Source organism: Neocloeon triangulifer, unplaced genomic scaffold, assembly GCF_031216515.1.
Source record: "Neocloeon triangulifer isolate White Clay Creek 2 clone unplaced genomic scaffold, ASM3121651v1 ptg000014l, whole genome shotgun sequence".
Classification (NCBI taxonomy): Eukaryota; Metazoa; Arthropoda; class Insecta; order Ephemeroptera; family Baetidae; genus Neocloeon; species Neocloeon triangulifer.
The window spans coordinates 9,250,699-9,278,401 of record NW_026775556.1 but is presented as its reverse complement, the minus strand read 5'-3'; the positions used below and the strand labels follow the sequence as shown (position 1 = coordinate 9,278,401).

Below are 27,703 nucleotides of genomic sequence, written 5' to 3'. Positions count from 1 at the left end.
TCAGCAAACACATTAATGTGGCTGGGTTAATAAAAATGCAATAAGCCAACCTATAATTTATTATAAATGCTCTTTTTTTGAAATATAAATAACATTCTTGCTTAATATATTAATATTTTAACCTAAATATTCTTTTAAAATTCACCTTGTCATCGTACTGCGTAAGTGGTGCCCTAAACTTAGCAAATTATTAAGTTTGATTTTACTTTGTAATGCAGGAATCAGATCTAACTCAGTCACGCAGGAATTATTTTGAGAAATGGAGGGCTCGAAAATTGATTATTTTAAGCATCAACGCTGAAGTCCAGGCGGAACAGGCATGGTTTTCGCTCCTCTGAAAACGAGGTTTAATTATTTTTAATCACGTCCTCACTTCTTTGACCAAAACTCACAGATATCTGTTTAAATCTTCAATGTCTACAAGACGAGAGTCTTGTTCCATGTGGAGATCGTCTCTTTCCATCAACATCTGCACCAAATCCTCATTCAAACCTGGTGAAAAAAATACAAGTTTTATAGAAATTCCAAAATTGACGCATAAAATTTAAGTATTCCATTATAAAAAATAAAAAAATTTGTATTTTTGAAATGTAAAAAATTATTATTATAAATGGATAATTTAAAAAGATAAATACGAAGTCATAATATTTAATAATAAATTATAATTTTTTTTACCTTCAATGAGCGTATGAAGGTCGTTAACCAAAACCTGGAGCTGCGTCACATTCAGGTCCGTCAGCAGTTGGCGACTGACCCTTCGCCTTTCCGGAGGAAAGTTGACCCCGACCTGAGGTAGAATTGTTTTTTAAATTTTGCATAAAAGGCTTTTAATTTGCAATCAAAACCTTCTTGAGAGATTTCTTTAGGAGCTGCGAAGTTGGGCTGGGTGTGAGGGACAGTCTCATGTTTTGCCTTTCCAGGGCCATCTCCATGCGGGCCAGTTTGGAGGCCTGCGCTAGTGCCATTTGGGCCTCGCGTTGCATCAATTGGGGGTCCAGGGTGGCGCTTTTGCTCAACTTGATGGCCGGCACGGCCACGGGCTTGCTGGTCGACGCGTTGGCCGCGGCGACTTCTTGGTCGGCTTCCAGGTCATTGGCCGATTCATTCATGAAACACAGCTGAAGGTCCATACCTGGACGATTCCAAAGTTGGTCAAAATTAAACGAAATTTAACAAAAAATTTAAAACTGACCACTTTGGAGTCGGCGCTGCAGACTGGGCTTTCGGCCGCCTGGCCGCTCCTGCGCCTCCTCGCCCATGGCCAGGCGCCTGCGAATTTCCTCCCTGTCATTTCGGCGCTGCAAAATTAACACAATTTCATTGATTAAACAAATAAATTGATTAAAATTTCGAGTTGTATAGCGTACTTGGAATTTACGTTCAGGCAGCATAGGGGCGTGACTTTGTTTATTTTTGCCTAAACCGCGACAAGGACAAGGAGGCTCTCAAAAGGAGAGTGCGGGAGCCTTAAGAATTTTACTTTTTCTGTGGGGAAAAGAATGTTTGCAAATTTTCCCATTTTTATTCTCTTTGGTGGTTTTGTTTAAATACAAGAAAAGAGAGGTTGACGACGCTGACGTGAACACAGAACACATGTTTGCGCACATCAGCACCAGAAATACAAGTTTTGATTTCAGGCTCTCTGATTTCTGATTTTAACCTCTCTATCTAAGCCAGGAGCCAGGTATGTATACTAATGAGAGTAATCAACATTCATTTCTTCACAACTTAAGAACTTGCATAATCTCACTCGCATATTGGTACAGTTTTTGCGAATTTTGATGATCTCGCATAAATTTCTGCACTCATGTGTACATGGCAAAGAAGGAAAATAAATTTACGATATCGGTGCCTCGTCTTTAAAATATTATTTTCTACGTTTGAAAGTGGTAAAAAATACAAAGGCCAGAATTTTAGCTTTATCAATAGAAATAAAAAATTTAATGTGTCATAATCAATGGCATGGACGCTGGACCCTGAGATTTGTTTTGTACGACTTGTTCCTCTTATAATCGTCTTGGTTGTTTATTCTTGTTCTTATACATACATAGACGTGTATTATGTATATTGTGAAAACATATTTTTATGTGTTTTGTTTACGAATTTGTCATACAATTGCTATTGTTAAAATAATGAAGCACTGCAATCTGGTTTTGCAGGACTTTCTATCCATCCGACACAAAGAATTTGAAGTCAGTGTTAAACTACGGAACAAGACCCTGTTCACAGTTAGGTAAGTTTTAATTTTAAGTGTAAATCAACTGAATTTAACTTTCTTTAGAAAAAGAACAAAATTTTGTGAAGGATATTTAAAATTTCAATCACCATTGTTTTACCACCTAATGTGATCATGCCAATTAAGAAGTCTTTAATTAGGAACTTAAGAAAGAAGTTTCAAATTTAAACAGATTCTTATCAAAATTCAAGTTGATATTTCAAACATCATTCAGCAGCAACAAAAAAATCATATCCTCATGCACAAAATATCAGACGAATAAATTTGATTTTCACGATTCTGCTTCGATAGGACTGCATAAGTTGGTTTAGTAAATTTATGTGCATGGCTTATATGGAGGCCCCACCAGCATTATTCTGAAATATTTGCATACAAAAGTAACACGCAGGAAAAAATTAGGTGAGGGTCTGCTTCGCAGGCAGCAATGGATAAGCAATAGTATGGAAAGTGGCGCTCTGGCCGGCACTCGCCGTGCAGGAGACATGGCATCGCTGCTGGCGGTACGATCGCGAGGTGGGGGCTCCCAGAGCCGTCTCCAACGCGAATGCGGCCTTACGCGAAAACAAATAATTTCTTATCAACACTAAAACCGAGACAATGTCATGAAAAAATTTATATAAATCATCGCGACATGAACGCATAAAGATAAAAAATGCAAATAGTTGATAAATATTTATTCATAGAAAAGCAAAGACGGCAAAATAAGAAATTGAATGGATATTTGGAACCGATCCACGAATATAATTATATTTAAATATCATTGAATAGAGTTTGCACTAAAACCTTTGAATATTCATGCACACCTATGGTAGATATACAAGCTGTGCTAATCTCGTTTACGTCAATAGGTGGAAACTAATTAAACGGCAATCATAATTATAGCAAGAGTAAGTTTGCACGGCACTTGCAAAATAGTAATAAATTATTTTAATGTGGTGAACGATCTGTTTGTATATAATGAATTGAATTTTCCTTTCGTTCTAATGAAGTGTAATCAGCCCTGTTAATCTCAGTTATGTCAATAGGTGGAAACATGCATACCAGAAATTAAATACAAAAAAAGTGCATGTTCAGGCTGCCTCGAAATAGTTAAAAAAAATATTTTTAATTAGTTCCCTTCGAGTTTACACAAAATATATTGGATTTTCCTTCTATTTTATTCGAGTTTAATCAACCCTGCCAAACTCAATCTTGTCAATAGGTGGAAATCTACAAAACTGAAATTAAATATAAAATTATGATATGTTCGGGCTGCCTCATAATAGTTTATATTTTTTTTAAATTTATTTCCTTTGAGTTTGCACAAAATAATTTGAATTTTCCTTCTATTTTATTCGAGTTTAATCAACCCTGCCAAACTCAATCTTGTCAATAGGTGGAAATCTACAAAACAGAAATTAAATATAAAATTATGATATGTTCGGGCTGCCTCAAAATAGTTTATATTTTTTTTTTAATTAGTTTCCTTTGAGTTTGCACAAAATAATTTGAATTTTCCTTCTATTTTATTCGAGTTTAATCTACCCTGCCAAACTCAATCTTGTCAATAGGTGGAAATCTACAAAACAGAAATTAAATATAAAATTATGATATGTTCGGGCTGCCTCAAAATAGTTTATATTTTTTTTTAAAATTTATTTCCTTTGAGTTTGCACAAAATAATTTGAATTTTCCTTCTATTTTATTCGAGTTTAATCAACCCTGCCAAACTCAATCTTGTCAATAGGTGGAAATCTACAAAACTGAAATTAAATATAAAATTATGATATGTTCGGGCTGCCTCAAAATAGTTTATATTTTTTTTAAATTAGTTTCCTTTGAGTTTGCACTAAATAATTTGAATTTTCCTTCTATTTTATTCGAGTTTAATCTACCCTGCCAAACTCAATCTTGTCAATAGGTGGAAATCTACAAAACAGAAATTAAATATAAAATTATGATATGTTCCGGCTGCCTCAAAATAGTTTATATTTTTTTTAAAATTAGTTTTCTTAGAGTTTGCACAAAATAATTTGAATTTTCCTTCAGTTCTAAACAAGTTCAATCATTACTGTTAATGTCAGCTATGTCATTAGGTGGAAACAAGCAGAACTTATATGAAAAATAAAAATAAGACTTGTTCGGGCTGCCTCAAAATATTTAATTTTTTTTTTTACTAGTTCCGTTTGAGTTTGCACAAAATAAATTAAATTTTCCTACAGTTCTAAACAAGTTCTATCATCCCTGTCAAACTCAATCATGTCAATAGGTGGAAACCTACAAAGCATAAATTAAATATAAATATGTTCGTCTTCCTATTCAATTCATTTGTTCTCTCGCTACAAGTTGAACAGAAATTTTATGCTCAAAATAGTTAATTTTTTTTAATTAGTCCCCTTTGGGTTTGCACAAAATAATTTGAATTTTCCATCACTTTTAATCAAGTTTAAACAGCTCTTTCAAACTCAATCATGCCAATAGGTGGAAACATGCAATACGGTAATTAAAAATAAAAATTGATATGTTCGGGCTGCATCCTAAATAGTTAATAATTTATTTTAATGAGTTACTTTAAAGTTTGCACAAAATTTATTGGATTTTCCTTCTAATTTATTCGAGTTTAATCAACCCTGCCAAACTCAATCTTGTCAATAGGTGGTGGAAATCCACAAAACTGATATTAAATATAAAAATATGATATGTTCGGGCTGCCTCAAAATAGTTTATATATTTTTTTTAAAATTAGTTTCCTTAGATTTTGCAAAAAATAATTTGAATTTTCCTTCTATTAAATTCGAAACTAATATAAACTATTTTTAGGCAGCCCGAACATGTCATATTTTTATATTTAATATCAGCTTTGTAGATTTCCACCTATTGACAAGATTGAGTTTGGCAGGGTTGATTAAACGCGAATAAATTAGAAGGAAAATCCAATATATTCTGTGCAAACAAAGGTTCGCGCATTAGAAAATTTCAATTGTTGCCGAGCGCTCTGATTGGGTGCAATTATACTTGCACCCAATCAGAGAGCTCTAACAACAATCGAAAAAATTTTCGATTGTTCTGATGCGCGAACCTTGGTGCTGTTTAAACTTGATTAAAAGTGATGGAAAATTCAAATTATTTTGTGCAAACTCAAACGGAACTAATAAAAAATAATATTAAATAGTTTGAGGCAGCCCGAACAGGTCTTATTTTTATTTTTCATTTCAGTTCTGCATGTTTCCACCTAAATACATAGCTGACATTAACAGTAATGATTGAACTTGTTTAGAACTGAAGGAAAATTGAAATTATTTTGTGCAAACTCAAAGGAAACTAATTAAAAAAAAAATATAAACTATTTTGAGGCAGCCTGAACATATCATAATTTTATATTTAATTTCAGTTTTGTAGATTTCCACCTATTGACAAGATTGAGTTTGGCAGGGTTGATTAAACTCGAATAAAATAGAGGAAAATTCAAATTATTTTGTGCAAACTCAAAGGAAATAAATTTAAAAAAAAAATATAAACTATTTTGAGGCAGCCCGAACATATCATAATTTTATATTTAATTTCAGTTTTGTAGATTTCCACCTATTGACAAGATAGAGTTTGGCAGGGTAGATTAAACTCGAATAATATAGAAGGAAAATTCAAATTATTTTGTGCAAACTCAAAGGAAATAAATTTAAAAAAAAAATATAAACTATTTTGAGGCAGCCCGAACATATCATAATTTTATATTTAATTTCTGTTTTGTAGATTTCCACCTATTGACAAGATTGAGTTTGGCAGGGTAGATTAAACTCGAATAAAATAGAAGGAAAATTCAAATTATTTTGTGCAAACTCAAAGGAAATAAATTAAAAAAAAAAATATAAACTATTTTGAGGCAGCCTGAACATATCATAATTTTATATTTAATTTCAGTTTTGTAGATTTCCACCTATTGACAAGATTGAGTTTGGCAGGGTTGATTAAACTCGAATAAAATAGAAGGAAAATTCAAATTATTTTGTGCAAACTCAAAGGAAATAAATTTAAAAAAAAAATATAAACTATTTTGAGGCAGCCCGAACATATCATAATTTTATATTTAATTTCTGTTTTGTAGATTTCCACCTCTTGACAAGATTGAGTTTGGCAGGGTTGATTAAACTCGAATAAAATAGAAGGAAAATTCAAATTATTTTGTGCAAACTCAAAGGAAATAAATTAAAAAAAAAAATATAAACTATTTTGAGGCAGCCCGAACATATCATAATTTTATATTTAATTTCTGTTTTGTAGATTTCCACCTATTGACAAGATAGAGTTTGGCAGGGTAGATTAAACTCGAATAATATAGAAGGAAAATTCAAATTATTTTGTGCAAACTCAAAGGAAACTAATTAAAAAAAAAATATAAACTATTTTGAGGCAGCCCGAACATATCATAATTTTATATTTAATTTCTGTTTTGTAGATTTCCACCTATTGACAAGATTGAGTTTGGCAGGGTTGATTAAACTCGAATAAAATAGAAGGAAAATTTAAATTATTTTGTGCAAACTCAAAGGAAACTAATTTAAAAAAAAATATAAACTATTTTGAGGCAGCCCAAACATATAATAATTTTATATTTAATTTCAGTTTTGTAGATTTCCACCTATTGACAAGATTGAGTTTGGCAGGGTTGATTAAACTCGAATAAAATAGAAGGAAAATTCAAATTATTTTGTGCAAACTCAAAGGAAACTAATTTAAAAAAAAATATAAACTATTTTGAGGCAGCCCAAACATATAATAATTTTATATTTAATTTCAGTTTTGTAGATTTCCACCTATTGACAAGATTGAGTTTGGCAGGGTTGATTAAACTCGAATAAAATAGAAGGAAAATTTAAATTATTTTGTGCAAACTCAAAGGAAACTAATTTAAAAAAAAATATAAACTATTTTGAGGCAGCCCAAACATATAATAATTTTATATTTAATTTCAGTTTTGTAGATTTCCACCTATTGACAAGATTGAGTTTGGCAGGGTTGATTAAACTCGAATAAAATAGAAGGAAAATTTAAATTATTTTGTGCAAACTCAAAGGAAACTAATTTAAAAAAAAATATAAACTATTTTGAGGCAGCCCAAACATATAATAATTTTATATTTAATTTCAGTTTTGTAGATTTCCACCTATTGACAAGATTGAGTTTGGCAGGGTTGATTAAACTCGAATAAAATAGAAGGAAAATTCAAATTATTTTGTGCAAACTCAAAGGAAATAAATTTAAAAAAAATATAAACTATTTTGAGGCAGCCCGAACATATCATAATTTTATATTTAATTTCAGTTTTGTAGATTTCCACCTATTGACAAGATTGAGTTTGGCAGGGTTGATTAAACTCGAATAAAATAGAAGGAAAATCCAATATATTTTGTGTAAACTCGAAGGGAACTAATTAAAAATATTTTTTTTAACTATTTCGAGGCAGCCTGAACATGCACTTTTTTTGTATTTAATTTCTGGTATGCATGTTTCCACCTATTGACATAACTGAGATTAACAGGGCTGATTACACTTCATTAGAACGAAAGGAAAATTCAATTCATTATATACAAACAGATCGTTCACCACATTAAAATAATTTATTACTATTTTGCAAGTGCCGTGCAAACTTACTCTTGCTATAATTATGATTGCCGTTTAATTAGTTTCCACCTATTGACGTAAACGAGATTAGCACAGCTTGTATATCTACCATAGGTGTGCATGAATATTCAAAGGTTTTAGTGCAAACTCTATTCAATGATATTTAAATATAATTATATTCGTGGATCGGTTCCAAATATCCATTCAATTTCTTATTTTGCCGTCTTTGCTTTTCTATGAATAAATATTTATCAACTATTTGCATTTTTTATCTTTATGCGTTCATGTCGCGATGATTTATATAAATTTTTTCATGACATTGTCTCGGTTTTAGTGTTGATAAGAAATTATTTGTTTTCGCGTAAGGCCGCATTCGCGTTGGAGACGGCTCTGGGAGCCCCCACCTCGCGATCGTACCGCCAGCAGCGATGCCATGTCTCCTGCACGGCGAGTGCCGGCCAGAGCGCCACTTTCCATACTATTGCTTATCCATTGCTGCCTGCGAAGCAGACCCTCACCAAAAATTATTGCTAAACTCGCCATTGCAACGGAATAATCGTTGAAAACGTTTCGCAAAAAAGATCATACGCAACGAGGCGGGCACCAATTTGGCTGACCTGAATATTCGCGCACGCCATACCTGCAGGATCAATACGTCCGATAAAAATTTAAAAAAATCCTCGCTTGAAAATAAAAAATTATAAAATGAAATCGGGAGGGAAAAATTTATAGGCCTTACTTCTTCTGTGAGGGAGGTTTCGGCGCCCTCGAGCGTTTCGCCCTCGTCGTAGGTGAGGGTGTAAAGGTCGTTGACGTAGATGGAGTCCTTTTTGTACTCCCTGCGCGAAGACACCCTGGCCCCGAGCTGGAACTGCAGTCCGCCCTTGCCTGGCTCTGCCATTAATCCGACTGCAGCGAGTCAACTCGGAGGCGCCGAGCGCTCGTGGCTGGCGCAGCGTGCTTAGAAAGTGTGACAACGAACACAACCATGACAATGGTTTCCGTTCTGCAATCACCTTGATGGCCGGCCCGGCGCATCATCAGTACAAACTGCTTTTCAGCAGCCGCCATCTGCACGCTCCAGTTTTAACTCTTTTCGCAAAAATACTCCAAACCATTTTAAGGTTTTTTGACAATTTCCACTATTTTGTTTGCAAATCTTATTTTGCTCACGGTTTTGAAATTAAAAATTGCAGTAAAAAATTTAAATTTTGAGCTCCAAAACTATACCACAGTTGAAATTTCCAAATTTTACTTTCCAAACAATTTTATCTTCGGATTGGGGATTTTCCATATTTTCTGTTCTGTTTTTTCCGAAATATTGAATTGCTTTTCGCTGGAGTTATTTTTCTCCGACTTACCCTGTGATCTTCCCTCTTGGCCGCTGCAAGCAAGTGGCTCTCTAGCTGGGCCAAATCGATTTTGGGTAGGGCGGTTTCCATTGTGAAAACGTCAAAAGCTCCTAAAAATTTGAATTCGTTAATTCAGTCTTTCTTCACAATTCCAAATAATTCCAAAAAAAAAAAATCGTTGAAAAGAGGGTTACTTTTTGACATTTATTTATGTAAATTACTGTGAAAATTTTAGAAACCCAGAGAATTATGATACAAAAAAGTGAACAAAAAAGCCAATAACAAATAAATAAAAAAATCATTTTTTCACAACCGTCCTTAAGAATTTTCATTCTGGAGTGTCTGAATCACGTTTAACGCTGAACTTTTGATAACTATACCGAAATTAAATTTACCAAACCTTTTTCGCATAAGATCAATGTGTTTTTTATGGACAAGCCATGATCATCTCCTTGATTGTGAATTTCTTCAAATAAATTTTTGTCAACTAACGTTTAGATTTTATTTTTTCCATATTGATTGGGGTGATATTAACGAGATTTGGCGAAATTTTTATAAATTTAAGTCAGACCAATTTTGAGGAAAGTATTTTTTTTTTAATTACCATAGAACAATTTGAAATTTCAAAAATTCAGTTCTCTCCAAAGACTTAAATTTTTTTGCCTAAGCCTCCAAAATAATGTTCAAATAGATAAAAAAAATTATCATCAAAATTAGTTGGTCCGTTTTTTTAGCGAACGCCTCGCCTTAATACTCATATCAGCAACTTTATTGAAAAATTATTATCAACTATTATTATTTGCTCAATTCATTAATTTAGGATTTAAAAAAGAATCAAATAAGAATATTTGCGATCTTTTGAAACAAAATGTTGAAAAAACCTTTGAACCCACCTAGCATTAAGTCGGTCATGCTGTTGTTATTGACCGAGGCCTTGCCCGAATCCTCGTTCTCGTCCCCAGCGGCCGTCTGCGGCTCGGGGGTGCGCGGCGCAATTTCCTCTGCCAAGCCATTCTGCTCCAGAGGCGCAATCGCTTCTGCGATGTCTGCGGGTGGAAATAATTGCGCCGGTTAATTATTGCGTCACGCCAGTCGGGGCGGAAAGTTGTTAATTATTTTTGAGGTGTGACGTTTAACGCCAAAACTTTTTACATACCTGTTGCTCTGTTTGGAATCTGGTCTGCAAAGTGTTCGTCTTCGCTCGAGCTGGCCAGATGAGCCAACTCGGATGCCTCCGAACAAGAGGAGCTCCGACCCTCCTCCTCAGAATTCTCGCTCATTCCGACGCTGTTTCCGTCGCGACTCCCTCGCCCTGCAACACAATTTCTTTAATTAAATAATTGACGAGAAAATAATGTTCTTTAAAGACAGTTTTAGGGATTTTGAGGTAAAAATTCAATTAATTTTCCAAGTTGCTTGATTATTAGGAAAATAAAAATACTTATAAAAATAAATAAATGAAAAGCTTATAATTTTTAATTTTCTTTAGCAATAATTTTCCTTCAAATGTGTTAAATTTAAAGTCTTAAAATCTTATTTTAAAACGCTTATAAAATATTATCAATTAAAATTTTGAATTCAACGCTTACCATCCTCTTCAAATTCGTCCTCCTCGTCGGGCGAGTGAGGAGGTTGGAGGTCCCACAGCACATTCTTGTTGGCCGCTACCGTGTTGCTTGTGGCCGAGCCCGTGGTTCGGAGCTTGTCCTGGCGGGACACGTTGTTGTTGTCGACTCTGCGAACACGGTTTGCAATTAATTAACTCTTTTTTTTCACTCTCGGTCGGGGGCGCCTGCTTACATGTCGAGAGTGTCGATGTGGTGGCCCTGATCTGTGGAGCCGCCGTTGAAAGACTGCAGGACCCGGGGCGGCGCCTGCTCTAGTCGCATGACGTCACACCTCCTTCAGGTGACCTGTCGGGTACAAAGGGCACGCCTCCGCGATTAATTATTATACCTGACGCATGGACCCGTCAGACTTAATTTACGGCATTGCCGCTCACACCCTCCCACGCCCATTCGACAGAAGCACTTTTGTCCGAATGGCTCTTTGTCTGATCACAGTGATCACATACAAATCCAATAGATTTTTCTATTTTTTTTTTATTTTTTTTTTCAAGATATAAAAGAAAAATAAATTAGAATAACTGCGTTCTCGTTAAACTGCTTAAGTGGGCGAGAACTGTCAACTGGGCTAATTTGTGCTGCGCCTCATTTGGTTGCTTCGTCACAATAATAATAAACAATTGTTGTTTTCTGCAGGCTGGCGAGAGAATGAGTCAACCAAACAGAGCCACTCGTTGTTCTCATTCATTAAATAATCCGGGGCTTTAGGAGTTAAATATAGACCCTGTAAACCCCCCTTCGAGTTGATTCACATGCGGTTGGTTTTAATTCCGTGATTGATTGTGATTAATTATGCAAGATAAAAAAATTGAGACGTTCACATAACGGCAATGAAATTTTGCTCTGCACGTGATACTGTCAATCATATAAAAGACGTGGCCAGACCAGCAAGTGGGTGGATTTACACGTTGGCAGATGTGCATCTATCTGATGAGAAAGTGAATGACAAGTAGCGGCGCAAAAGAGCACACATTTGAACTCTTGATGTCTTGGGGGTCAATGGGGTGCACTCGTTGCAATTCAATTCATTCAGAGCTTTGGCACGGCCTGATACATGTGCCTCTTTACTTACTAACATGTCAATAACAATCACTGCTTCCTTAAATTTTTTTCTAATAAATAAATAAATAAATCATTAACATGAGTTGATTGGATTGGAAAGCAATATTTTTTTATCTTGGCCATTGACAATTAAATTTAATCATTTTTCAATCATTAATAATTTAGTTGAAAGTACAAATTCCTGATGCAAATTATTTTTACTTTAGAATTTGGAATTTAGTACAAAAATAAATTAAGAAATAAGTTTTTCATGTGCCAAAATTGATTTATTTAATGTAGAATGTAGAGAAAATTATATGTATAAGATCGGAATACATATTATTTAAAAATTTCAACCATTTTAAATAAGCAAGAAAAATAAACAAATAAAACCATAATCTTGCAAATTTTAATCAATTTTTTTTTATTTTAATATATTTATTATTATTTCAGTCAATGTTATCATTATACAACAAGATAATAGGGTTTTAGAAACAAATGAATTCCACCAAGTGAAATTGGAAATGAGAGCTTCTTTTTGATCCTATTAATCATGATACAAAAGGCGACACCCCTCAACAACGTCAGCACCGAAAGGGAGGCAAATTATCAAATCCCATCCTAAAATTAGTTTTTCGGATACAACGCGTGACAGCATTTCATTAATAAATTACAGTCTTCAATGTTCTGAACTAGAGGAAGTTTTAAGTATCAAAATTTTGAAAGACAAATTTTGAGCCGTTTAAACCAGACCTGGAGTCTGGGAATTCCCACAGCGCCTATAATGTCGGACGTTGGACTCGTGTACAGAAAAGATGTTTGAGTGCGAAAGAACTTTGTGACAAGACGTCGTTTCCAGTACTTAAAACATTAAAAGCGCAATTTGCCGAGGAAAACGTACCTTGAGCGGTGAAATAGCGTCTGTTGGAAATTGCGAGAGGACAATGCGTATGGCCAACAGTGCCGCCGACTGAATGAAGAAGGGTGCTCGCTCCGTATTGATCCGTGCAAGTGGGGTTGCCTATAGTGTCTGCCCTCGGCACGAAGCGCCACTTGCGACCTCATCGAGTGTACACCCCCTAAGTATTGATTATCGTTGGATTCTCTTCTTATCAATAATCAAATAGAGCCGCTGCCTTTGTCTCTCAAAAGCCACCCTTTGTAGTAAATTCCATTTTATTAAAAATTTAATGCAAAAGTTCAACGTCCGGAACTTATTCAACGAATTATTATGTAAAAAAGGAAAATTTGCGAAATTTCACGCCCTAGCTGAAGCACAACAAAATGCCTGCTTGGGACGTTTTGCACTCCAGACAGGCGCGCATGGGGAATTTTTCATTTTGAAAATTCCTCGTGCTGAAGGTTGACTTTTTTCGCTTCACCTAATCTCACTTAATATTATCATTAAATTTGGTTTGATTGCGCTCCACTTTAAGTGCAGGACTCCACAGAATGATAAGTTTGCTTGTTAACTTTCTCTGCAGACTGTTCAAAAATTTAGTTTTGATTAGAAATATTAAGATTTTAAAAACTTAAATTTTCTTCACTTAAAATTTGTGATTTTTAGTGAAAAGATGTAAATAAATTGCTTCAGAAGATGATTTTGTTTTGAAATTCGCATCTGGTGAGTGCGAATTTTAGGAATTTCATTCACTCGAATTGGCAGTGGTCCCACTTGCTTGTGTTTTTTAAAAACATCAACGCTCGCTGCGAATCCACTTGAAGTTAATGTGCCGTTTGCTATTGATTGATGTTTGATTGCCAACTTGCCTTGCTGTTATTATCGCTTACAATTTATGAAAAAAAAATCAATTTCTCCAAAGAGTTGAAATAAACCTTAGCCTATATTTTAGTATTTCAATTCTCGTACGCACGCAGACACTACTATTATTTGAGAAAATAATTTGCTGCGCGATCACGATTCGCGTCTCGGTGCTGCGCGCCTGAATGCATAATAATCATAAGTGGTGGTGAATATTGCGCAGGCCCGCACGCCAGCTCTGGACGGATATACTTCTCCCAGGGCCTGATCCACTCTTGCCTGTCAGCCGCCCGCGAGTAAGGAAGCAAGAGAGCCAACTCGCACTTTCCTCCAGTCGGTCGGCCCAGCATTATGGCGGAAAAAAGCAAGGAGCAGTACTACTTGCCGCCTCCCAAACTGGGAAAATGGGAGGGCTTCAGCAAGTTTGTCTGGGACTCCGACAGCTCCCAGTTTTTGGGCCGAACAGGAGCCAGCTGGGGTGAGTATTTAACCCTTCCAGCACCCCCCGCAAACCCCGATCATTACGATTTCCTCATTGATTATTTTTCCTCTCGGCCCTTTTCGATCGATTTGAAACAGTTTTCCTTCCGTTCGGGCCGATGTGCGGCGATTTGGCCGATTTTCTCGCCATTCTTCGGCAAGGCTATCGATCGACGGACGGCAGCTTTGAACCGGCGAACGCCATTCCGCCTGCGCTACAAAATTGCAGCCTTCTAGCGACTCCGGCCTTTTTGCCTTTTCCTTCTCGTGCTCAATTCCGAGCAAAATGAAAAAAAAAATCTTATTCCGTCTCAGCGTAAATGCGTGCAGACAATCCACGCCAAATTTTAGCACTCCTGCTGCGCTCACCTCGAATATTTGCCTGTTCAATTAGCGGCCCTTTTCAGCCCTCTTGACAAATAAAAAGAGATATGAAAAATTGCTCAAGGACCAACAGCTGCCCGCACGTGCCACTTTGGCCTCTTTTAGGTCCTTCAGTTGATGTGTGGTTTACAATCTCTTCAAGTCTGTATTGTAATAATTCATATTTTTTTAATTAAATTTATTCATATTTCCCAATTTAATCATGAATTGAAAAGTATAAAATCTTATATAATGATAATCAAATAATAATTTAGACTTCTGACAATTCTTTTTCAAACTATTTTTAAAAGAATTAATTATTCAGATCTTAACGTTGGCTCCCATCCATTTTATGGGCTATTTCTGTTTGAAGAAAACCCAGAGCAGTTTTTTCAGAGAATTTTGCATTGTGTGTTTTTACTTTTTCAAATATGCACGATATAATAAAATCAATCGGTGCTCAAATAAGGTCACGCGTGAATGTACTTGAGTCGTGACACTTTCAACAATCCTTCACACCTAAGCTGCGGCAGCTGCAAATCACTGCCACACCAATTGTGCAACTCAATTTAAATTCACCTGCGTCAGATAAACTTTCAAATTTATCGAATGCACACGCCTTGGGGCCGCCACCCCTCGCACTCCTCAGCACTCCCTGCGTCGTTTAGCCGGGGTTGCGCCTACTTCGGCACGCACCCCCACACCAGATGGGTTGACCTGGAGTGGCAATCACTCCGCGAAACTGATTGACTGATTCGACGATGAGGCTAGAAATCGTGCTTGCGTTTTCCTCAATTAATTTTGGCAAAAAAAAAGAGAACCAGGGCACCGCCCTTTTTCGATTAGTATTCGGTGTTTCTCAACGAGGGACAGCAAAAAATAAACTATACGCGACTGCCTTTGCATAAAAATTTTTGTTTGGCGCCGAGTGTTTGCCAAGGCCTTCAGTGCGTAATGCCAACTAATTCTTGACCAAATAGTGCCATTAAACCTTAACCAAACCGTTTCTCCTGTTGGTTGAGAAGATAAAGTTTTCTTATTCGTTCTCAATTTACAAATTTACTTTCTCGTAAAAATTATTTTCAGCTCAAATTGACCATAAATATCATTCAATTGTGCGAAAAATGTTTGCTCAAAAATTGGCAATTCAATAAGAAAGAGCGAGAGTATAGCTTTGAAAGAAACTTTTGAAAAATGTGAAATTTCACCTTTTTTGCTGATTAATTTCATAAGTTAATTAAAACGTTAAGTTTAAAACTAGAAAAAAATCAAAGTTCCAATGTGTGCTAGTTTTTTCCATCGCCATTGCGAAACTATTTAATAATTTCCTCTTTTATTTTTTACCTCGCTTTGCACTTTTCTTCATTCTCTTTGGGAGCAAGTTAGAAGTCGAAATTGTTTATAATTCAACACACTTGGCATGAACCGTTTTTCGCGCGGCTCGGCGCAAATTACGTAAGTCGGCTTCGGACTTGCCTTCGTTTCTACCCCCGGCGCATAGTATTTGTTTCATTTCGGCCAGAGGTAAATAGAGGGGTTGAAGAAGCCATGTATGCGACTGACTGAGCTCGACCCGTTTACTTTGATACAGACTACGCGACCGGCACAGATGGGTCGATAGTCACACACTCTCGGATTGCTGTGTGAAGCGCAAACCGCCTCATTACAAAATGAACAGGAGAAATGCCAGATTTCGAATCTAAAACCAGTTTGTGCACCAAGTTAAAATCATGGCGTGGCACAATTTTTTATTTTAAAAAACCGCTTTCGAGAAATGATCAAAGCGCGGATTCAACTCTCTCGAGATCGAAAAGTTAGGAAACCTCTTGCCTGCTGGTATTTGCTGATCGCGTTATCAGCGGCTTATTTACTCGGCTTATCAGAACGCGCCCTCCACCGTCTCGCTCATACAAAACACACACACTTTTTCCTTTCGGTATAATTTTTCATAATTAGCAAACTGGGTCGATTCTCGCACCTCTGGGTTACAAATCAATTATGCGAACGCGCGCAAACATAACGTGATGACAACGTGACATTTCCATTTGCGGTCGCCAATTGTTACGTCAGACGCGGCTCGACAAACATTTTTACATAAACTATGCTCAGGCGTTGGCTTTGTTTGCGCGAATTTCACAAGTATCATGATGAGATATTTGCCAATGAAATATTGGTATTAATTTAATTATTATACACAGGATAATTCAGGTCGTGGTGAACAGAAATCCCAAGCACTTATCTCATGCTTACTTTGCTTGCCGCAAGAGTTTTCCAGGACAAACTTCTCATTTCAATCCTTATCAAACGCGTCGTTTGATTTCCTTTTTTGCGGCAAGTGGCATGTTCAAGACAATTTCCCTGGCAGCCACAATTTGTCACTGCTAAAGACAAGCGAAAGCTGTTTGAAATCGGTTTGAAAACGAGTCAACGAACTGAAAAGCAGAAATTAATGTGTTAATTCCAGTGTTGGAGAAGGCCAATGAAGCATAGTTGACCCTCAGAAAGCTCAATGCATTGGCCAACTGCATCATTTTCATTTGTTTTGAGATCTCTGTTGATTGTGGAGATCAAGGAAGGCCGGTTTCCTGCGCGCCTGCTGGCCTCATGAATCGTCCAGTATGGCGCAATTCGTTATTTGTCTCGTAAAGTTGCACGCTGCCAGCCTATAAATACGAAAAGATGGCAGGCCTTTGGACGCGACAGATGCGAGCAGTTCTAATTTTACCACTTGCGGAGAGAGAGGACTTCTTATAAAAGGGTGACGTCGCAAATTTTCGCCATTTGCCGTCAGACCATCCCAGAATGAAATTACAAGCGAAATTTAAAAAAAATTGACCAAAAATTAATTTGATTATAAATCCTGTTCTTTCTTTCAAAAGACAACTTTTTACCAAAATCGATTAAAAATTATGAAATAATGGAAGTAGGCAACTATTTGCCATAAGAATCAATAATAATATGTTCTGTAGTAGAACGATTTGTATAATTTTTATTTCTTCGAAGAAACTTGAAATTCACATAGGAAATATGAAATAATTATCTAATGGGCCTAGTTGTGCCAAAGCGACTTAACTCTTTTAAAATATCTCTAAATTTACATATCATTTTTTCTTTGAAACAATTTTTTATTTTTCCCTTATTCATCTGATTTTTTTTTTTTAATCAACTGTGACGAACTTCGAGCCGGTGCAGGATCTCTTCTGTTGTTTCAGCGGCGGCACGCCAATTGGCAAATTCGAACGAGCGCACTTGCTCTTATTAAATTGGGCGTCCCCTTTTTACGGCCGCAAGATTTAATTTGCGCGATAACCCGTCTGATTAACGGCGCGAGTGCATGCGTGATCGCCGGCGACGACGACAATGACGTGACAAACGCATACTCGGATGGCTCGCGAGGATAAAAACGCGACACCCGAAGGGTGTCTGGTGACTCGGAGGTGCGCTCACCACCCGACGGCCATGTTGGTTCTGCAGTGTGACGTCACTAACCCAGATCCTGTGCCAGCCGAACGTTATATTGATCCCTCCGAGAGCTGGTACCGGCGTCGACACAAGAACGGGACTCGCCGCCGCCGAAGCGCGCGCGACTCTACTACCCTAATAATGTGCACCAAGACTGATGTGCGCAGCCGATGCATTAAAAATTTCCTCCGACTAAATTTAGCTCCGCTGCACCCTTTCCTCGCACCCCTTGCGACCGCACTTCCGTTCTCTCCGTCCAAACCCTTTTCGAAATTTCTCCCTGAGCGCCTGGCGCCTCCCCCCAGAGCTTGAAAATTTGGGCAACGATCCAAAATATTTTGCGGAAAATATAATCGGCTATTAATTTTATTCCAAATAATTGCGGCTTTCTCTACACATTCCAAAGATTATTTCATAATTATGCTGGACATTTTTTTAATTTATTTTATAATATTCCCTATCAGTTTATTTATTATTTTTATTTTTTAGATATCAGTTTTAATTAAAAATGAATACCCGCAGAACATTTTGTCTAGAGCGCTGAAATTCGAGTTGCTAGGCCTTTAATAAAACATGCAACGCCGCCATAGTAGGGTCGCACGATACCTTAAGAAGTCCCCTCAAAAGTAAATCAATAAAATGGCTTTATATTAGCCGACAAGCCACTCCTAAAAAAATTCTCACCGTAAACCTGCTTTACTTTAAATTTTAATAAATTGGTACTAATGCCCGGTGGAAAAAGTATATTATAAAAAATATTAGAAAAAAATGTCCTAATATTGGCGTCGAATTAAATAGTAAAACTTTTATTAATCGATTCCATCTCCATTCTTTGCCTTGCCTCCACACCTTTCTCTAATTTTTCCTCAATGTTACCCCCAATCCTATGATGTACTTTATTAATAAAACGTAAAATTTTAACCTTCTGTTTTTCTTATCTCTTTTTTAGCTAAGATCTTCATCTTCTACATCATCTTCTATGCCGCGCTCTCCGGCTTCTTTGCTGCCATGCTGGCGGTCTTCTATCAGACACTCAACACCAAGTCGCCCAAATGGCGCCTTGATGAGTCGATAATTGGTACCAACCCAGGTGAGAAACTAGTGTTAATTCGTAAAGAAATAAATTAAGATTCTTATTAATTATTGTAATTGGTCACAGGTCTTGGTTTCCGTCCCATGCCACCTGAGAGCAATGTCGAGAGTACCCTGATCTGGTACAAGGGAAATGACGAAAACAACCACAAATACTGGACCGAAGAGATTGACAGATTCCTCGAAGGTTGGTTCAAATATTGGAATCTCATTGGAATATTTTTTAATTTTCCCCTGTGCTTGCAGAGTACAAAAAGCCTGGTCTGGCCCCCAACGTTGGCCAGAACAAGGTCATCTGCGACTACAACAACCCTCCTGCTGATGGCAAGGTGTGTGATGTCCCCATCAAGGACTGGCGCCCGTGCACAACCGAGGATGGTTACAATTACAAGAAGGCCGCCCCCTGCATTTTCTTGAAATTGAACAAGGTGAGCTAATACATTTTTAATTCATATCAATAACAATTATTATAAATTTGAGAAATTTAAATGAAGTTGAAAATTAATGCACTTACTGGGAAGTATGCTTAATTTTAATTGATTGTCAGATCTTTGACTGGATGCCCGAATTCTACAACGACTCTTCCTCCCTGCCTAATAACATGCCCGAGGATCTCAAGAACCATATAGAAAACAATAAAAAGCCGGTTAGTATTATTTGCTCATATATTACAAACCAGAACTAATAAAACCACGATAATTTAATCAGGCTGAACTCAACACTGTTTGGGTGAGCTGTGAAGGCGAGAATCCCGCTGACATTGAGCACGTTGGACCCATCCAGTACATCCCACGACGTGGCTTCCCCGGCTACTACTACCCATTCAGGAACTACGAAGGTTACCTCAGCCCCATCCTCGCCGTCTTCTTCGAAAGGCCTAAGAGTATGTATTTGATTTTTTTTTTAATTCAAAGTTTGGTAAATTTATTGCAAAATTGAAAACTTTCAGCTGGAGTTTTGATCAACATTGAATGCAAAGCCTGGGCTAAGAATATCCACCACGATCGCCAAGAACGCCGTGGCTCAGTGCACTTTGAGCTGATGATCGACTAAGTGTATCGAGTCAACTTGGCGACCGCTGCCTTGTTAGTCCATGGTGTACCTTGAGGGGCTCACTCACCTAGTCTTTAACCAAATCCTGCTATTATAAAAGGCCATTCCCCTCTTGGTATACCAGTGAGCTGCACTATATGTTTATTATCATTTGCAATTCGTACGAGCAATCCTATTTTTTGTAACGCTCAACTGTGAAAGTGGGACTCAAAAAGCAACCGAGGAAACATGCAAATTTGGGCCCGGTTCCATTTGAAGGGTCCGCGAGCGGCCCCTTTTGAGATGGAACACTCTGGCGCAAAGTTTGTAAATAATGCATATAATCTGTGTTGAGGCTCCTTCAAGAGAAAGAAAAAACGAAGTCCACCACCCCCTCCATCTCTGCTGCTTTGTAGGCATTTAATTATTATTATCAGTATTTGTCACACACAATCTGTTCGTTACGTTGTGTTGATTCCTTCACGGAGGAGAAGTGGAAATTGAGCATGTTATTGTTATTCTGAAATAATATACTTCAACTTGTGGTGCTGTGAATGAATTACCGAGTAATCAACATGTTAAATGTGTTTCTCCAACTCGCCCTGTTGATACTTAAGATCGAAATATGGTGTGTAACTGTAAAATATTTTACTGGCAGTATTACTTAACTGACACTTATGTATTATTGCCACTGCAAATTGTCAACACCAATATCGCATCCACGCAGTGGTCACTCTTTTGAACGCGTTTTCCTGTCTTACTCTCCGACGTACTAACAATTCTTTCCGCTCATTTTGTACACTCTTGGTTGACTTAATCACCCCTGCGAAAAAGTGTATGCATGTGCGAAATAAAACACAGTTGAAAAGAGGCGCAAATACATTAAAAATAAAAGAAAAACTAAAATTGGACCGCCAGTCAGGACTGGCGGCTGCAAAACACTAGTTGAATAGTGCGTAGTGTTTGAGTGTGCATTAGATGCTAGGGAATACATCTGTTTATTTGAAAAAGAAAAAAATGATAATAATTACTACTGTCTAATGTGTTACGATTAAATAGATGAAGGCGAAAAAATGTTTTAATAGCGTTGGTTACGAAAATTGTTTGTCCTTTCTGCAGGATATTGTCAAACAGTCTATCAGGAATTGAATAATATTTAAAAAGCCTAGCGGTTAGATGTACCAGGTATTATTGACTAAATTGTATTATTGATTGAAAAGCGCTTTGTAAAGTCACACAGAATAATATTATTTGTTTCACATTAAATGTAATTGTTCCACAATTTCCTTGTTTCATTGCTAAACATCGAAACATTTCCCTTCCCAGTCTTCCAGGATGTTCATGCATGGGAAATAGTTGAGCTCAAATATTTACAATTTGGTAACTAAGTCGTTGGCATTCTTATATAAGAAGGTCTAAAAATTATCTATTTTTATCCTATTTTCCTTAATGGAATAACATTAATCCCTGTTACTCCCTGATCACAGTTTTGCTTTTAAAATTTCTCTGCTGGTCAATATTATACTTCCTAACAATATTTTCCCTTACAAAAATTTTCCTTGTTCAAATAAAAATATTTACATTTTAAACCATCAAAAATTCTATATCAATGTTAACTCTTATATTACATCTTATCTTATAAATTATTGGAATATTTTAAATTAAAATCCTTAAAATTATATTCCATATCAATATCACAATATGAGCAATCAATCTGCTGCAGGTGTGTAGCAATCAAATAGACACAATCAGAACTTGCCACTGTAGGATCTTTTCACCGTTTGCAAAAATGGCAAGACGGCATTTCCTGGCAGCGGACACGCAGGATAGAAGTTATGACAGCCCGTGCCATCCACACCAGCGACCAACTGGCCCATGTGAGCAGCAAAGTGTAGTTTCGACGTCACTTCAGCCGTCATTCCCAAACTTGTGTCCCTATAAAATAAAAAATTTATTCATTACTTCTGTCATTGATCAAAATAAACCAATCTGTACTTTATGACGGAGAGAAGTGACATCTCAGATCGACTCAACTTTCGATCGTTGTTGGCCAGAAGTTGGCACACCAGCTTCGGAAGGCATGAGTTCTTCAAAGTTTCAAGCATCCTCTTTTTTGTCTCAACATTGGTCAGGTCAAGAGAATCTAAAATTGAACAATATAAAATTTTTGCATTTTTTGTTTCTCCGAATTGCTCCCAATAATAATAATTTATTCGATTTATTCAATAATTCACGATTCAACTTTCATTCATGTTTTTTTTTTTAACGGCATTTCCTCGATGGTAATTCTGTTTGTGAGTAATTTATTTTAGTAGGAAGTTTTAAATTTGTAAAGTATATATTAATTTTTCCCCGTAAAACAATATAATGACTAAAAATACTCATGGAAAAATACCGCTTTTGGATATAACAGCAACATTTATATTTTTGTGGAACAATAATGAAAATTTTAATGCAGTTAATAGGACATAGCAGAAAGAAATCCGCGCGATAAACACATATAACAGACATGCCAGATATACATAATATTACGAATGATTAATCAGGTAGTGCTTTGCATATTATTATCCTTATTCTTATCTCTGTTCTAATTAAATACGATTTGTAAAAGCGGCAGACTGCTAATAAAATAGCCTGACATCCTGCGTCAGTTATAAATTATTTCTATATTTTCATTGTTTCAACATAAGAAAAAGAATATTGTTGCAACACAAATTAAATTCTCATCGCCTCCTCGCCGGATTAAATTTTTATGGCTTGCTTTTACCATCGATGAAGACACTTCCCCTCAGTCTTATTATAATCCGTTGACCGCGACAGTTTGTACAAAGAGTTATACCATGGAAAAATAATTTAATGAAATAGAAAGAAATAAAAAACGTTTAAAAAGTTCGATTTTTAAGAATGAACTCTCAGATGAACTATCCTGCCTGTGGTTAAACTACCGCGTTCACTGGATAATTCTTCAAAAATAAAAATACCACAATTTCCTGCTTCCTGATCAACTTGGATAGCAGCAAGATTTAAAGGTTATTTGCCATTAAAACATTCGTTACTGTTCTTAGTCTATGAAATAAAGTTGAAAAATAATTTATAAATAAATATTTATATTTAAAAAGTCTTGAAACTCTTAGCAATTAACGTACTCATAATAATTTCTCAAATTTCTGCAAACATAAAAAATAAATTATTATTTTGAATTACAAACGGGTAAAAATGATTAAATTCATTTTGCACTCCTCTTTTGAAAAACTTAAATGTGAAATTAGAAGAAAAAATTATGGCTATGTTCACGAGCTGATACGGTGCCCTTCAGAGGAAATAAAAGGCTTCACGGATATATGAGAAAGCTTTCGCACTGGTCTGGCCATGGTGCAAATTGTGAGGCCAACTTGAATACGCTAGATAAACGCTAGCACTTTCATTCAAATTGTGTACAGTTTCCTTTTTTATTTAATTATTTAGTTTATTTTTTGATAAGGAATTAAAAATTTGTTGCCGTTTTTATTTTACTAAAATTAAAAATCGCACCTTCGGAGAGTCCTTTGGCGGCAGCGACGGCGGCGCTTTTGTGTCTGTCGGCACCCTTGGCGTGGAGGGTGGACTGCGGTTCAGGGAGGCAGCTGAGCAGAAGGTAGCACAGGGTGAGCACGGCCAGCACCAAAAAAGCGGAACCGTGCTGCGGCTCCATGCTTTCGAGGCGCACTACACTCGCGGCTGCTTCTTCGAGGAGCCCAACCAGGTATTAAGTTTGGTTGGCTCATTCGCGCACTGAACGACCAGGGAAAGTTGCTGCGGCTGAGAACGTCGTATATATTGTAGTAGTAGTAGGCCCGCGAATGAGGTCACCATTAAAAGAGAGAGTGAGAGCGCGCCGAGCGCATTTTTGCCATTCAACGGACGTTTAACGTCAAATCGCCTTTTAATCGTTCGTGCGAATTTTGGTCATTTCTTTTCATCTTCTTACTACGATTAGAGTGGCCTAAGTTGTTAACAAATTCTCCAATTATTATTGCTTTGTCAACCAAATTTTTCCAAAGTCATATGCTTAATATTTTATATTTTTTCTTCAATTTTTCAAGATATTATTTAGTTTTTCTTTACATATTTTTTCCACTTCTTTTGAAAAAAGTATTTGCAGGATAGAATTTAATAAAAATTGCAAAATCCAGAATTCAGAAGAATAGTAACTGCTACAATTTTTATTTGATGATTATTATGTGTGTTTTATCGGTGTTAACATGAATATTCTCTTTGATTTTTTCATTTTAAAATTCTCCTTTGGAATTTTACTCTCATGTATATCAAATATAAAATGCATGGTCATTAATAACAGTTAAAATGATATTAAGCAACCTTGAGAGTCAAGCCCAGGAAAGGTTAGCCTTGGCAACATGAAACTACGTTTTGAGTAGGGCGAAATAAATTTATTTTTACCTATAAAAAATATCATAATTACAAGATCTACAGTATTTTTTCAACTTTCAAACGCTGCTATTTTTTTTATTTTATGATTAAATAAACGATATAAAAACAATAATGTTGCACAAGAGTGCATTAAGTTCCAAATAAAAAGTCAATTTTTATAAATGATAATCTAAACAAATAATTTGCTATTATGAAAAATAAATTTGATGATTTCTTTTCTATCCTTATCAAGAAAAAAATGAAAATTAGAAAAGGGAAACATAAATGTATACAAAATAAAATAATTGAACTAAACAAAGACATAGTTTAAAAAAGACAGCTTCTGCGGTGAACTAAAAAAAGGTGCATGTAATTTCTTAAAATTATCCATGTTTTTATAATGCTTAACGTTTGCAATCTCGTGGCGTGTCTCTGTGATATTAGGTCATTGCAAGAAAAGGCATAAGAATTGCGTAAGGAGAGCCCAAGGGACCATGAAATTATGAAGAGCCAAAAGCACGCGAGCAATTTTCAGTACTTTTTATTTCCCTTTTTCAAGAACCATAATCATTCAGGGCACAGTGTTCAATTATAAATAATATTAATGGGTTAATAACAATATAATATATTATCAGCAATTTTTACAAATCGCAGCTATAATATAAAAATTTAAATTGATCGTCAATACTTTGAAAATAGGAGTACGTTTGTGGCTCATAATAGAAAACAATAACAAAATATTTTTTGTCACCACACTAGAACTTTGTGATTTTATTTTAGATCCTGATTTTTATTTCAAAGCAAAGGTCTCGGCGCAGACCTTTCTTGATGAGAACCCGGCATTTTTTTGTTACTGTTTCTTCACGTTTTGTAATTATCTTCTCTCGTTTTTGAATTTATTTGTGCTAAATAATTGAAACATTTTTAAAAATATAAATTAGAAAATTGCCAAATTTTTTGTTTTCCTTGCACACCTGACGGCGCACATTAGCATTTCTCATTGCCACTGGGTGGCAATGACATTTATCCGCGCCGCGTTGAAAGATTGTTTCGAAGGTTGAAGGCAAACGGAAATTGTGCCGTTCTTGCATTTGCGAATTAAATAATATATGAAGTCAAGGCACGAATCTTATCAAAAGCAGGCTAAAATATATAACAAAATGTTAAGCAGCAGCAGCTGGGCGCGGCGCCACCACTTCCTGCGGACTTGACTTTTCCTATGTCACACACCAAGACCATGCATCGGCGTTTTGGAACGACAAGTCGAAAAAATGCAGCCTCAGAGTAGTCATTTGAAACGGTTGTCCCTTCCGCCGCCGGCGCCGATGGCCGTGCAGAAGTCGCCAACCTTGGCCAGGGTGCACAGGGCCACCCTGAAAATCGAAGAGCCGCACCTTTTCAACTTCACCATCGACGATGATGACCAAGAGGAAGAGAAGGTACCTTTGTTGCCATTTTTTTTATCTCTTACTATTGGAGGAAGCAGAAAAAATTACTATTTTTAAAATAGCAATATAAAATAATAAAAAATTCGTAATGTCTATTAAATATTTTCTGTGTAATTTTTATGGTTGAACATAAAATAAAACCATATTTTACTAAAATCTATTCAACATTTTTTGTTGGATTCTAATTGTTAAGAAATAAAGGAAATGAATCACTGTGGGTAAAATGTTCTAATTAATTGTAGGATTCCCTAAATGATTACCTCTTTTTAAGACATGTTAAGGAGACAAATAACATGTTTTTTCCTTGTCAGATATTATTATTATTTTTCTTCATTCATAATAAACATTCATCATAAAAAGGTACATTGTAAAAATAAACGCGGAAATCAACATAAAAAATGCATGAAAAATATTTGTTCATTGATATAGAATCGGTCCATAATTGAAATTTCATACGCAGGTTCATTCACCCCTACCGGGCTCGATGCTCCCAATTTTTGACGAATTGGGAGCAGCAACGGGAATGACGACTCTATTAAAGGGGCCGCTAGTCACCCCCGTTCAAGGATTGTTTTTCAAAAAGTGGAAAGAGCGGTATTTTTTGCTCACCAAAGATTTCCTCAGTTGCTTCAAAATCTCCTCGAACGGACCCTCGACTATGGGGCCGTTCATTTCCAAGGTAAAAAAAAATTAAGCATAGGAAGTAGTAAATATCAAATTTTTTGTGCACAGATAAGACTAGCAGAGATCACCAAAGTTGAGTGGAGCAATTCGAGGAGCGACGCCTTAGGAACAATAACCCTTCACCTAGGACCTGTTCTTGTTTCTCCAATAGAGGACATAGCACAACCCGTGTATAAAAAGGGCTCATCAGAATTAAATGCTGAATCGCCTCACAATCAGAGGCCACCGATTTTGTTAAGATCTCCTCAAGGAGTCAAAGAGTCCGTTCTTCTAGATTGGTTTGAGACAATGGAGGTATTTTCACTTTTTTAATTTGTTAAAAATTTTGGACTGATTAAATTTTTAGGAGGCCGTCGAAGCAAGCAAGATGAGAAGAGCGGCACGATCAGCCTCATTTGGAAGCAATTCTTCAAAGAGGCGCCCTGTTTCACCCATGGTAGACTGATACAAAAATATTTATAACTCTCCATTTGACTTTTAATTAAAACTAAATACTTAAATAACCGATTTTATTAAAGTTGTATTTACTTCAAAGTTTTAATATGTAGGAGAAATATACCCTGAACAAAATGAGAGAGTTTGGCGCCAAGTTGAGCCTAGTCCAACAGACTTCAAAGAAAGTTACGTTTCAAGACGCACTGCCCAAACGAAATGTTTAATCTCAGAATTGCTTATCAATAGACTTGTCAAAAGAAATCATAAAGTCCCAAATACATTTAGGGCACTAATTTCTGTTTAAGTAAAACTTGTAAGCCTTGTAAGCATTCATGTTGAGGAGTTGGAATTTGACGACTCGCACAAATTGTTTTGTGGTGGCGACCCTTTTTCCTACCAAAGAATGATATCAGAGTTGTTGAAACGAAATGAGTGCAAATTTGAGTCTTGTTTTTAAAAATATGCAACCCAAGACAAATTTTAGATTTTATATAAAAATTTTTAATCTTAAAACAATAATAAAATGTGCAAAAAAAAAAACTTCAAGAATTGTTTTCTTTGATCGATTCTGTGGAATTTAAAAGCTATCGGATTTTCTTGCTCCTCCACACAGCGATATAAACTTTTGTTAATTCTCAAACAAAAGTTAGTTAAAAAGTTGTAATAACAAGAGCTGGATAGAATTT

The 27,703-nt window shown here is 36.1% G+C and overlaps 4 protein-coding genes across 4 annotated transcripts; 2 read left to right on the top strand and 2 right to left on the bottom strand.

The window, feature by feature from the left end:
* Window positions 1-44: 44 nt before the first annotated feature.
* Window positions 45-12,869, bottom strand: LOC132199278 (schwannomin-interacting protein 1). Its single transcript, XM_059623875.1, has 11 exons — window positions 12,754-12,869; window positions 10,987-11,099; window positions 10,776-10,921; window positions 10,343-10,498; window positions 10,080-10,232; window positions 9,196-9,296; window positions 1,193-1,298; window positions 846-1,132; window positions 676-787; window positions 393-492; window positions 45-334 (listed from the first exon to the last, which is right to left on the bottom strand). The coding sequence occupies exons 2-11, from the start codon at window positions 11,073-11,075 to the stop codon at window positions 292-294; spliced, it is 1,293 nt and encodes a 430-aa protein (XP_059479858.1). The 5' UTR covers window positions 11,076-11,099; window positions 12,754-12,869; the 3' UTR covers window positions 45-291.
* Window positions 1,539-21,325, top strand: LOC132199279 (sodium/potassium-transporting ATPase subunit beta-2-like). The gene is made up of 9 exons (XM_059623877.1): window positions 1,539-1,684; window positions 2,160-2,233; window positions 13,838-14,092; window positions 18,869-19,009; window positions 19,079-19,198; window positions 19,258-19,439; window positions 19,559-19,657; window positions 19,720-19,894; window positions 19,961-21,325. The coding sequence occupies exons 3-9, from the start codon at window positions 13,966-13,968 to the stop codon at window positions 20,062-20,064; spliced, it is 948 nt and encodes a 315-aa protein (XP_059479860.1). The 5' UTR covers window positions 1,539-1,684; window positions 2,160-2,233; window positions 13,838-13,965; the 3' UTR covers window positions 20,065-21,325.
* Window positions 21,246-23,839, bottom strand: LOC132199280 (uncharacterized). Its single transcript, XM_059623878.1, has 3 exons — window positions 23,575-23,839; window positions 22,039-22,186; window positions 21,246-21,978 (listed from the first exon to the last, which is right to left on the bottom strand). The coding sequence occupies exons 1-3, from the start codon at window positions 23,732-23,734 to the stop codon at window positions 21,792-21,794; spliced, it is 495 nt and encodes a 164-aa protein (XP_059479861.1). The 5' UTR covers window positions 23,735-23,839; the 3' UTR covers window positions 21,246-21,791.
* A 1,780-nt stretch (window positions 23,840-25,619) lies between these two features.
* On the top strand, window positions 25,620-27,626 carry LOC132201939 (uncharacterized). The gene is made up of 5 exons (XM_059628514.1): window positions 25,620-25,889; window positions 26,359-26,577; window positions 26,631-26,876; window positions 26,929-27,018; window positions 27,131-27,626. Exons 1-5 carry the CDS (start codon window positions 25,722-25,724, stop codon window positions 27,239-27,241), a joined length of 834 nt encoding a protein of 277 aa, XP_059484497.1. The 5' UTR covers window positions 25,620-25,721; the 3' UTR covers window positions 27,242-27,626.
* Window positions 27,627-27,703: the final 77 nt, after the last annotated feature.